The 12,304-nt window shown below is 48.3% G+C and overlaps 1 protein-coding gene across 13 annotated transcripts in view; it reads right to left on the bottom strand.

The window, feature by feature from the left end:
* LTBP1 (latent transforming growth factor beta binding protein 1) overlaps positions 1–12,304 on the bottom strand; it is a 365,380-nt gene that overhangs the window by 1,183 nt on the left and 351,893 nt on the right. For all 13 annotated transcript variants that reach the window (XM_036027834.1, XM_036027833.1, XM_036027829.1 and 10 more), the window contains 2 exons: positions 5,991–6,113; positions 1,243–1,392 (listed from right to left, as the gene is read on the bottom strand). In XM_036027834.1, the coding sequence (XP_035883727.1) occupies positions 1,243–1,392; positions 5,991–6,113 (273 nt within the window). The remainder of the gene's footprint in view (positions 1–1,242; positions 1,393–5,990; positions 6,114–12,304) is intronic.

Here is a 12,304-nt window from a genome sequence, read left to right as displayed (position 1 = left end):
TTCTAGTCTTATAAACTCAGATTATCAGGGAAGTTCTACAATTTCTTTCCCTGTTATTTAACACAACATGAACAATTTGTTAGCCTGACATTTTACAGTCAAACCTCAAGAAAACCAGAAAAACTACCCTACTCGTAAATTCCTTTCTACGGGTGTAGAGCAGCTGGATTTGTCAGGAGGAATCCAGGGAAGAACCAGAGCTGTGAGCCCAGAGCTTTTGGAGCAGCCCCTCTTAAGACTGATGTTCCCACCTCGGGCTTCTTTCCACAGGAAAGAAAAGCTCATATGCGCTTGAAACACCTGTAATAACTGAGGTTTCCATTTGCCAGGCCCACCACACATCAAGGCTAACGAAACTAACAGGGCAAGGGCCCTGCAGGAGGGAGAAGGACACTACAGGAGGGAGAAGAGCCACAAAAAATAGGGGGGAAAAACAGGAAAATAAAAAACCAACCCTTTAACCCAAGGCCTTTTAGCATAGAAGCCAAAGGGCCCTGGAACACAATCTGGGAGATCATTCCATGGTCACATGGAAAAGGATAAATCTGTGTTTACTGTTCTTTTAAAAATAATTGGGAAGGCAATGAGAGAGAGTTTTAAAAGGAACTTTTTCTGAATGATTACCACATAAGTTGTATTTTTTACAGACATCTGTATTCCCTTGTGCTTGTGTCAGGTATTCAGGGAAAACATTACTGGCTGCACAGTCAGAAGTTGAATTTAAAAGAGGCAAAGTCATGCCCTAGTAAGGTGGCTCAGTTGGTTGCCCCGATACACCGAGGTTGCAGGTTCGATCCCCAGTCAGGGCACATACAAAAAATCAACTGATGAATGCACAAATAAATAGAAAAACAAATTGATGTTTCTCTCTCCAACTGATAGATAAAAAAAAAATTCAAAAAGAGGCAAAGTCATTCCCTGGAACATTCTGGCCTTTTCTCCACATGTGAGGAATTCTACAGGAGTTCTTAAATGAGCTATCAAGTCTATTTTTTAAAAACTGTGGAATACACAGAACCTAAACTTGACCGTTTTGACCACTTTTAAGCGGCTAGTCCAGTGGAATTAAACACAGTATATTCACACTGTTGTGCAACCACCACCGTCGTCCACTGTCAAAACTTCCCTCCCCTTCTGCAACTGGAACTCTGCAAACCTGTCTTACACGTGCCTGAGTGTGTGAGATCTGACCACGGGGATCTCAGGAAGGGAACTGTTTCCCGTAAGGCGCGTCCTTCTTACCGACACAGGTCATCTTGGCCATATCCAGGTGGTACCCGTCGAAGCAGTCACAGGTGTAGCCTTCCTGCACCCTCACGCAGCGGCCATTTTCACACCCATTGAGGATGCCGCATTCCTCAGCCTGCAGCTCCTCAAAGCTATTTAAAAAACCTGGAAGTGATGGGGTAGGAGCCAAGTTAGAAATTTCCACCCTCTTAAGCCATTTTTAAAAACTATACGGTATTGCCCTGACTGGTGTGGCTCAGTTGGTTGGGTGTCGGCTGGCAAAGAGAAAGGCCATGGGTTCGATTCCCAGTCAGGGCACAAGCCTGGGTTGTGGGTTCAGTCCCCAGTCAGTGCATCTGCAAAAGGCAACCAATCAGTGTTTCTCTCTTGCATTGATGTTACTTTCACTCTCTTTTTTCCTCCTTTTCCCTGTTCTCTAAAAATAAATAGATAAAATATTTTAAAAAAGAAAAAATCTATATGGTTATTAAGTTGATGGTTCATCAGATAGACATATTCAATATTTCAGATACCTTAAAGTTAGCATTAAAATTTAAGTGAGTACTGAATGTAGCCGCAACACAATATTAAGCAGAAAATATTAAAAATTTTCTACATATGTTGTATAGATTAGCACCACATCTTGAATTCTGATGTTCTGTATCAAAGTCACTTAAAATGATCGAGCAAGCATAATTTTTGGTTTTGCCCTTAATTATTTAAAGTGTGCATCTAAAATTCCAGATTTCCTGAGTTCTCACTAGCAAACACCAGGACGTGGTTCAGTGTGGAGCCCAGAGCGAATGCACCAGAGTTTCGGGCGACGTGTGCTCAGAAAGCCCTGCCGAGTGTGAGGCGGTGCAGTTTGTGCTTTTTCCGCTGGGAGCTCCCACAAGAGTGGGAGCCAGGCCGGCCTCGCCTCACCCTCCCTGCGGAGTCTGTTTGTTTGCTCTGGCTTCGGAATGAGTGGGGCTCGTGGGGATGAAAGGACAAAGGCAGTAAAAGGGACTCAAAACATCCTGATAAATGAGGAGAGTACATCTTGCTTGTGTTTAGTAAACCAAAAGGCTTTTTGTAAGGTCACAAAGAAGCTCTTGTTTGGCTCTACGTGTAGTTTAGATCTCTTCATACTGACTCAGAGCTAGAGTTGAATAATATAAAAAGAATTTAGCCAGGCATCAAGAATGTTTAGCCTTCTTTCTAGGGAAGGAAGTTGCCAATACAAAACCACGGTGACTCAAACATGCTGTTGATGTGCCCCCCCCCCCCCCATGCCGAAACTCACCATGCATTCAATTTGAAAAAAATCAAAATGAGGGGAGGAGGGTTAGGGGGCTGGGTGACAGTGGTGGCGGGATGAAGGAGAGCAAGCTGTAGTTACAGAAGCACAGATTACAGCGTTGGGAACATGGTCAGTGATACCGTGGTATCACTGTGTATGGGCCAGGCTGTACAGTGCATGAGTTTAGAACCACTTTGCTGTACATCTGAAACTAATACAATACAGAATAATACTGAATGTAAACAGTAGTTGAACATAGTTTAAGAAAAAAAATTAAAATGTGGACCTATTAGGCCTGTGAAGTAATTCTCCAGTGGAACTGCAGGGGGCAGCAAAATATCATTGCTTATGCAGGGCTGCAAAGTCCAACTCGGTGCTTTTAAAAATTTAGTGAAGACATCCGTGGCAAGCCCTTTTTAAAATTGAAAAGGAAAAAAATACTACAGGTCATCGAGAATATGTCAGCTGATCCCCAAAGCCAGTTTGATAAATACTGACTTAAGAAAATGAAGTCAAATTCCAGATACCAACAGCAACATCATTTCGACTTTATATCTAGTAAAATTGCTTTTTATTATATGAATTTAAACTTGAAATTGGCCCTGGCCAGTGTGGTTCGGTTGGTTGGAGTGTCATCTCATAAACTGAAAGATCGCAGGTTTGATTCCCGGTCAGGGCACAGGCCGAGGTGCGGGCTTGGTCCCTGGCCAGGGCGTGCAGAAGAGGCAGCTGACTGATGCTTCTCTCTCTCGCTCTCTAAAATCAGTAAGTATGTCCCAGGGTGGAGATAAAAAAAAAGGCAAACTGTGAAATTAAATTTTAAGCTCTTATACAGACACCGAGTAGACTCCCCCAAATACTTCCACAGGACTCGGTGCAGCACAGCCGCTGCTCCGAATCTGGCCTGCTGACGATTTTGGTCAATGAACCCTCAGTGGGACACGGTCGTACCCACTCACTGATGTAAGCCTGGCAGAGCTGAGCAGCTGCAATGGAGACAACATGGCTGCAAAGCCTAAAACTTCTACTATCTGGTCCTTTGAGGAGAAAGAGTGTGTCTCTGCTGTGGGAGATTCCAGTTCCTCAGACATCACTCTAAGTACAGGCACCATCAGCCATCAGCTAATACGCTGAAGTAACCGGAAGGCAGGAGACGGTGAATCGGAAAGGTGGGAAGAATGCTTGCCTCCCCTCTGTGTTACTCTCTGCTCAGTACCACCATTTCTCCAGCAGGGCCAGGGAGCCCTCGCTCCCGGTCTGAGGAGGAGGTGCGACTTCTCCTCCTAACTTGTACTGAATTTAAAGGCCGTGACAAAGTCCAGCTGGAGGTCTTGGAACTGCATCCCCACTTCCTCTGCTGCTAAGTAGGAAATTGATGTGATAACAACTTGTTTCTTTCTTAACATTTATAGCGAATTTAAAAGGAGTCTTAAGGCAATGCCAGCATTAAAAAAAGAAGGTACATAAGCCAGAACATTTCAACTCCGAAATTCCTGACATCTGAACTATGCTGCATGCGTAAGCTGTGGGTGTGTGCCGAGCTGCATACAGACTTGAGCTGGTATTCTGGATTTATGGGCCAGGTAAGCTGGCTTTCTCTCAACCTCAATATTTCTCCTCCTTTCTTTCCTTTCTCTGTCTTTTTAAGGTAAATGTTTATCGACCTATAACATAAACACAGAGAAGTGTAGAAACCGTAAGCGCAGGGTCTAACAGCTGTTAGCGCCTTCAGGCACATTTCACAAGGTCGCGCACGGTTATGCGTCGGTGGTTTAAAACAATCCAAGGTGTCAGGAGCCGGGATGGTGGCTGCTCCTGCAGGGAGTGGGCGAGGAAAGGGCACCCAGGCTTCTGGGTGCGGGCGCGCTCTAGGCCTGGGTGGGGGTTACACCCGTGTGTGTCAATCAGCCTCGCTGGCTTCATAGGGTGCTGTGTTCATGTAAATTTTAACACACTCTTCGTGAATGAGCTATACAGTGCCCCCTTCAGAAAAACAGAAGGAAGGAAGGGAAGAAAGAGAAAGAGAGCAGGGAGGGAGAGAGAGGGAGGAGAAGGGAAAAGGAAAAGGAAAGCGAAGAAGGAAAAAACTCTTCGACTCAGCACTGAAGTAAATCCAAGTGCACCTACAAGGCTTGTGCTGCCCCTCAGGAAGTAAGCAGGTCACGCCTAGTTTGACGGTGCAGGTGCCGGGGCCCGAAGAAAGAAAAAGCCCCACTGAATTCTGTAATTCAGCGGTCTGTCCAAAGTCCCCTCGCCCCCACTCCCTGGTCCACGGGCCCCCCCCCCCCCCCCCGCAGGAAGGGCCCCTCTGTAAGACTTGGAAGAGGCAGCTGGGGCCCCTGTCTCCCTATTCCCGTTCTTGAAGCGGCACACCTGCCATCTACCAGCATTTCAGTAGTACCATCTGCTTCCGAGCCTTCAGGTACTTGGTCTGCAATGAAAGCTCTGGTTTCCCCACTGAAACATAGAGTTTGTGTGGCTTCCTCCCCCAGGCTGCTGGGCTGCACGCTGTCAGACAGTTGCTTTCTAAAAGGGAGTGAGGTCCTCACACGCCACTTCCCGCAAGAAAACCCTGCTCACGAACCCAGGAAAAGCCGGCACACGTCATGGCCTACCTAAGGCACACCCTCACAAGTGGATTCTAAACATCGGTTTCTGGCCAGGCGAGCAATTTTTTGACCTCCCACTCTAGGATACTTGTAAGAGCAAGTAGGAGCAGTTAACCTTTGTCGTTTCCCTGTGTGAAGAAGAGGCTACAGTTCTAACTGAGCATTCAGGAAAACCCACAAACTAGATAACCATTTAATGGGTAAAAATGGTTTTGTTGCCCTGGCTGGGTAGTTAAGTTGGTTAGAGCGTCTCCCTGATACACCAAAGTTGCAGGTTCTATCCTTGGTCACAGCACATAAGAGAAGCAACCAATGAATGCATAAACAAGTGGAACACCTGGCTGGCGTAGCTCAGTGGATTGAGCATGGGCTGCGAACCAAAGTGTCGCAGGTTTGATTCCCAGACAGGGTACATGCCTGGGTTGCAGGCCATAAACCCCAGCAACCGCACATTGATGTTTCTCTCTCTCTCTATCTCCCTCCCTTCCTTCTCTAAAAATAAATAAATAATTTAAAAAAAAACAAGTGGAACAATGAATTGATGTTTCTCTCTGTCTCTCCTCCCCCCATCCTCTGTGTTTCTAAAAATCCATAAAAATTTTTAAATGATTTTTGTGTTGAAAATTATTGCCGTAAGGTAATTTACTTTAAAGACAGTAAAGATAACCGCATCCCTACCAACGGTTCTCAAACGTGAGATGTGTAAGGGTTTCCTCGAGGGCCAGTGGCACCCCCAAGTTTCTGACTCAGCAGGCCTAGCGTGCAGCCTGAAAATCTGCATTTCTCACACGTCCCCAGGACTACATCGTGAGAACCGCTGGCCAATCTTTAACCACAGCTGAGTTTCAGAGTAACCAGAAATGTTCGCTTACGGTCCTGAATGAAGTAGGGGTCAGCTTCTGGAGAGTACTGTTCGCTGAAGTCGACCAAGGCGTCCCGTCCGTACGGCCGCCGGCGTCCCGTGACGGGGATGTTGCACAGCTGCGCATAGTCATCTAAGAAAGAAACAACAAGGGAAGGGACCCGCTTTCAATGTCTGCTTGTACCCAGACACACCCACGTCTGGCTCAGAGCACCTGTCCCCCGAGTGCCCCGTCACCGCCCCCCCCCCCACACACCACCGTCCCTGGAGGCGTCTCAGTGCTCCTCATGAGAGCTCAGCCCATCCACACACAAGGGAGCTGCAGAACGTCATTAAGATTCCAACTTGAAGCCCTGGCTGGCGTAGCTCAGTGGATTGAGCGTGGGCTGCGAACCAAAGTGTCGCAGGTTCGATTCCCAGTCAGGCAGGGTACATGCCTGGGTTGCAGGCTGTGACCCCCAGCAACCGCACATTGATGTTTCTCTCTCCCTTTCTTTCTCCCTCCCTTCCCTCTCTAAAAATAAAGAAAATATTTTTTAAAAGATTAAAAAAAAAAGATTCCAACTTGAACTCTAAATCAAAAATAGTAGCTGATCAGCTGGTAGGATGGATCCCAGGAGAGTAAGGAACTAAACAACGAGCCATCCGAGAGCGAGGCAGGGCTGTGAGAAGGACAGTTTTATCTGACCCCATCTGGTGTTATCATCAAAACATTTTAAAGGTACAAAGTAGTCATTCTTACAGATAGGTACTTTCACAAGAGAGAGAAAAAAATGTATCTCTGATGATCCAAAAACTAGACAACTAGCAAGCAAGGATGCGATGAAGTAGCATTTAAATTTAGCAGAAGTTATTATAACTTTATACTCAAGACCTGGTCCTTAGGAATGGTATTACAAGAAAAGATGGTATCATCATCCCCATCGTCACAGTGTAGTAAAAGGAGCAGTAACAACTGCTAACAGCCACATAATGCTTGCTCTGTGCTGGGTGCTGGAACTGAATGCAGGTCCAGCTGCCTGTTGCTGTGAAAGCCAGCACTGGAGAGGCAGGTGCTGATGTAAAGGAAAGCGGTTTATTTTCAGATGCCAGCAACCTGGAAGATGGGGAACTCTCGTCTCAAAGCCCATCTCCACATCTCAGGGAAGGCAGAGGTTTTTATAAGGAGAGAAAGAAGAACAGAACTAAGAGACCAAGGGAGGGGGCCGAGAAGTTCTGTATGTGCAGACGAGCACAGTCCGTTCCCATAAGGACAGTGGTGTCCGGGGTGCATCATCCTGGCTTAGTCATCCTGGCTCCGCATCAGCCTGGTCCCATGCCTGAAGGTCAGCAAATCTCCCAGAGCCTGAAGGTTGGAGTCTGCATCTTCTGCAACTAGTTCCTAGGATTCCTACACCAACATGCTGTGCACCTACAAGCGACTTATCAGAGTCAACACTTCCAGAAGCAATGTCAGAAGAATGGTGGGGTGGGTTACAATTTCCCACCATTGCAGCACTGTTCTTACCCAATGCGGATTACTCCACTAAAACGCCACTCACAGCACCCTGTGAAGAGATGCTATCACGACCCCCATTTTACAGACTAGGAAACAGAAGCAGAGTGGTGCAGCGACAGCTGATATGTGGCAGTGCCGGACTTGAACTCAGTACGGAAGCTCCAGCTCCTGCACACTTAACTTTCTGCCTCTCCTACAGCGTCTCAGCTCCTTTGCAATGCTTGTCTTTACCTCCTCCGCACCCCAGATGGATTCATCTGCAGCTGCCGCTTCCTGAGGCCATCTTCCTATTCCAAGCGGGGCCAGCCCCACGGCTGTCGGACCTCTACCTAAACTCCCCTTTAGTCCTTTTCACGGGACCCACTAGCACATCGGCCCGAGGTGGCTGGGCTGTCAGTGTGGTCCATGGTCCCAGCCCTGGCCTGCATGTAGGAACAGAGTTATGTGGAAGGTCTAGAGGCGAAAGCTTTATGAAGGACAGCTTCTGTTCTGAATGTGTGTTTTACAGACATATGCTGCCCGAGGATTCATCTGGCAGATGGTCACGATTCTGGGGCTTCCCCAGACTTCAAGAGTCTGCCAGAACTGTGAGCTGCAGGCCTGCAGGTCCCAAAGCTGGGTGGACGCCCTTGAGGCAGTCACACAAGGCCACGGCCACTTGCCTGGACCTCGGCTGCGGAGAACCGTCCTGTTTTCTTTTTTTCCGTAACGTGTGAAACTCACGAAGTGTGCTAAGGCAACAGTGTGAATGCTCAGGAACTTCTTTCACCTCCAAATGCACAGGAGGCAAAGGTGTGTGTGTGCAAGTGCAAGCCTAAGGGCACACACACACACACACACACGTCTCTCCCAGAACTGCATCAAGCAAGCCTAAGGCCCCAGAAAGCCTGACTCTGCCCCACTGGATAGGGGAGGATGATGGGTGCCCCTCCCTAAAATTCTCCTCGGACGGAAGCATTCCTGGAAGAACATACAGACCCCAGACAGCCCAATATTTCTGCACAAAAGCATTCCATGAGAAATACTAATTTCATTAAGGAAATAGCTGAACCTGGGAAAAGATCCTTGACTTGGGGGGAAAAAGCCCAACTTCACACAGAGAGAACACACACGGCTGTCAGCTCTGCCTCAAGTCTGAGAGGGAAGAATCATGGGTTTCCCTGGGAGGGCAAGATCACCAAGATGTTCACGAGTCTCGAGAGCTGAGGTCATTTTCCCTCATGGCTTTTCATGCGCATTTGTTGTGCATCTGAAAGGGAGACTCGTCCCCTGCTTTATATCCAAGCAACATTTGTGCTCAAGAATACATATTAAAAATAAATTAGTTCATGTTCTTATTTTGTAAAACTAAGTCCAGACACAGCTGGGCAAGCCCCTCTCTGACATGTGGTTCGTCAGGGAGCCCTGCTGAGACTCGAGGTCCCGGGGCTGGTGACACCCAGTGGCGGCCGTCCCGGGGCTGTGTGACCTGCCAGCCTGTGACCTTGCCCTAGACCACGGCTCTTCTGCTGAGAAACAAGCTGGCGGCCACCCTGCCGGCTCTGCCCATCTAACATGCAAGAAGGAGGAAGGCACTGAGCGTGAGAGGAGCGGCGAGGACGAACAGACTCCCGTTCCAGTGAAGGGCTGCTGAGCAACTTCCTGGACAAGGGGGCACCGAGCCTGCAACTAGAGAGATGAGTAGAATTTACTCTTCAGGAGAAGACACTTTGGACTGATTTTAAAATGCGCTCACCCAAAAGCGTCAAGAAAGTCATTGTAAGCTGGGTTTGGGGACTACCCAGTGGCTCCTAGGAAGGCGTCTACCCTGACGCCGGCTGGGGAACGGGCAGAGGAGAACGGGGGTGGCGCCTGTGGCACTTGAGGCTTTGCCTTCGCCCGCCCCTCTGGCCCCTCTGGCCCAGCCGTGCATTTTTCTCTTTTAAGATTCTGGACTTACTGTCCCGTGCTGCTTCAGAGGACGCACATTCCAACCTTCGAGACAGTTTTGGTCAGTTATCAAAACACTTCTGCGTTACATGCACTCTCTTCCTATCTGAGGATGGGCTACAGTCCCGTCGTCACCAGGACACACATTTTGAGTTATTCCTTTTCGGGGAGCATCCTTCCACGCCTCCTCTCCAGTTGCCCACGTCTGCTGTCACTCTCGGCCAGGGTCAAGGGTGAAGTGAGGATGGGGTTATGAAAAGAACGGGGGCTCTGGAGGCAGAAGCTGGGGCTCAAGGCCTGACTATACCACCCCACTTTCAGCTTAGCCTTTTGGGGTGAGCCCCCATTTCCACGCCTGTCACATGTGGGCAATACTCCCTGCTGTGTTGCCTGCCTCTGTGTTCTTGACATACAGAAACGAGATCACATTTTGGACCTGTTCAGAAATTTTGAAGCACCAAGAAAATGGAGGGTACAATTTTTCCTCATAGGTAAAATCATTCAGCCCCTACCGCACAACCGGACGTGAGTGAGGGTTTGCAAAGACGGCATCAAAATGATGGACACAAACTTCAGTGTTAGCGAAACTTAAAGGCAGTTGACAATGGGTAAAGGATTGTGCAGTAAATTTAGAACAATGAAAGCACAGCCTCTAGATGTCTTTAGATAGCATTGCAAGGTTATTTAGAATTTTCTAATAGATGGAGGAAAACTTTAATTCAGTGAAAAGAGACCAAAGCCTTCATCTCAGACATGAGGTTTACTTACTGACGGCCTTAGCAAATATAATCACTTCATCGGACAGTGATGAAACATGAACAATAGTACTCTTTAACACTAGGTATGTAGAACTCGAAGTGTAGGGAAAAAACTGACGTTCAACAATTCTTACCACGTGCCTGGTTCGATCAGAAGTGTTAGTTGACAGTAAGTTTCTCACCATCTTCCCGGAGAGCGACTGGAGTGTCAACAGCATTTTCTATGAGTCTCGGGCAGGGCGCCCTCTTTAGGATCTGGGCACATGCACATTCCTAGCACATCTGGGCCTCTGAGCAAACCCCAAGCCATGGCCAGAACCCATTCTAGCTCAGAGGTGCCCGGTTATCCATAGAGCTGGGTCGAGGCTGAGTCCGGCTTGGGGATGCAGTGAATGGTGCTGGTGAGGGTATGGAGCTCAGGATGGTGGATACCTAAGCCATTCTCACAACTTGCCACGACAGCCCATGGGAAGCTCTGGGCGGTCGTTTCATCCAGCTCACCGTGTGCAGATGAGCAGATACACCCTGTCCCTAGAGTCTTCCTCCTTCTCCAAAACAGCCTTCACATACTCCATCAGCAATAATTAAGCACCCAGTTTCCCGGGGCTTGATGCAAACGAATAACTTGGTTTAGCAGACAGGGCTGTCTTTGGGCGGCCAACACTGCTTATGAGATACCACACAACGTGTCGGTCCAGGGTCTTGCCAAATGAAGATGTAAACCACATAGAAAATAGAAATATTCACACCTCCCGGCCCCTGACTCACTGCAGTCCCCGCGTCCCCAAGGACAAATGCTAAGCCCTTGATCAAAGCTTTGACAGACGAAGCAGTCTAAACAAGATCCAGGCCATCGATCACGCTCATTTCCCTGACACGGCATATTCACATAACAGATGGTGCTTTGATTTTAATTTTTAAATTGAAAAAGAAGTTTAAAAATTGCCCCCTGGAGCCCGTGGGTCTGGGGCCACTGCTGTGGGTGGCAATGGGAAGCACATTACTAGGCCCTGGCAGGAGACCTCCATTCTTGGTGACAGACACAGCTGCAGGGCTGGGCTGGACAGTCACACGTCACCATGCCACTCTGGCATGTGAGAAAACCGGGAGGTGAGGTTTTCGTTCTGCCTGAGGCCCATTAAACTCAGCTGCTGTCGGAAAGAGCTACGAGGCTGCCTTCCATTCCCCACACGGCGCGGCTAAAAACTCTGACGCTGGAGTTGCGTCACTTTCCAGCATCGGAGAAACAAGGGCTGATTCTTATGCGTTAGAAAAATGGGTCTTACTTGGCTCAAATTTCTAGACCAGGTGTTTTTCTTCCAGGTTCCCATACATATGATTAATTGATGATGGTGTTTGGGAAATATACAACCAGGCAATGGAGAAAAGAGACAGGGAGAATGAAATGAGTATTTACCCCAATGCATGCTGAGTCCGCAGTTTAACAAGCAATGTGTGTGTGTGGGTGGGGGGGGGCTTAAATGAGCATAATTTATGAAATTAGAAAACTGTTGACCATTTACAGAACATGCCACCCAACATGGATGATACAGAAAGAAATTTGAAGAAAGAAGATTTCACTGGCCATGCTACACCTGGACATCAGGTTGGCTATCTGTCCACTTATGCTCTTTCTCAGAGGACACGCTCACACCCACAGTCCCTGGGGAACAGGCAAGAATCCAGCTTTGCTGATATGACACTTACTGAGTTGTGGGAGAAAACTAGGCATACTAAAAAAAGAAAGGACCCAGAGTCTAAAGCCTTGGGTTCTAGTCCTGCTTCCCCACTTTCTAGTGCCTCGGACGGGACCCATTTTCTGGTGTGTTGAACAGGATTATAGCACTTTGCCTTAGTGACGTTACAGGCAAGGCACCGTTTCACCCAGCGATCGGCTGGCTCTTTCACTCATTTCAGCAGAGGCTGAATGGGGTTTGAGAGAGAAAAAGGCTGTCACGACAGCACACGCGATGTGTGCCACAGCTTCTCGGGGCCACAGAAGGGCTGGGAAGGCTTCACCCTGCGGGTGCGCATGCGCAGGAAGGAGCCCCGCCAGGTGAGGGGGAGGAGGGAAGGAAAGGCAGAGGGAGTCACAGGCTTGTGCAGTAGTGCTCCCTCATCTGTGCTTTCCCTCTCCGA

Source organism: Phyllostomus discolor, chromosome 6 (assembly GCF_004126475.2).
Source record: "Phyllostomus discolor isolate MPI-MPIP mPhyDis1 chromosome 6, mPhyDis1.pri.v3, whole genome shotgun sequence".
NCBI lineage: Eukaryota > Metazoa > Chordata > Mammalia > Chiroptera > Phyllostomidae > Phyllostomus > Phyllostomus discolor.
Note: the sequence above shows the minus strand (reverse complement) of the source record. Positions and strands in the feature narration are given on the sequence as shown.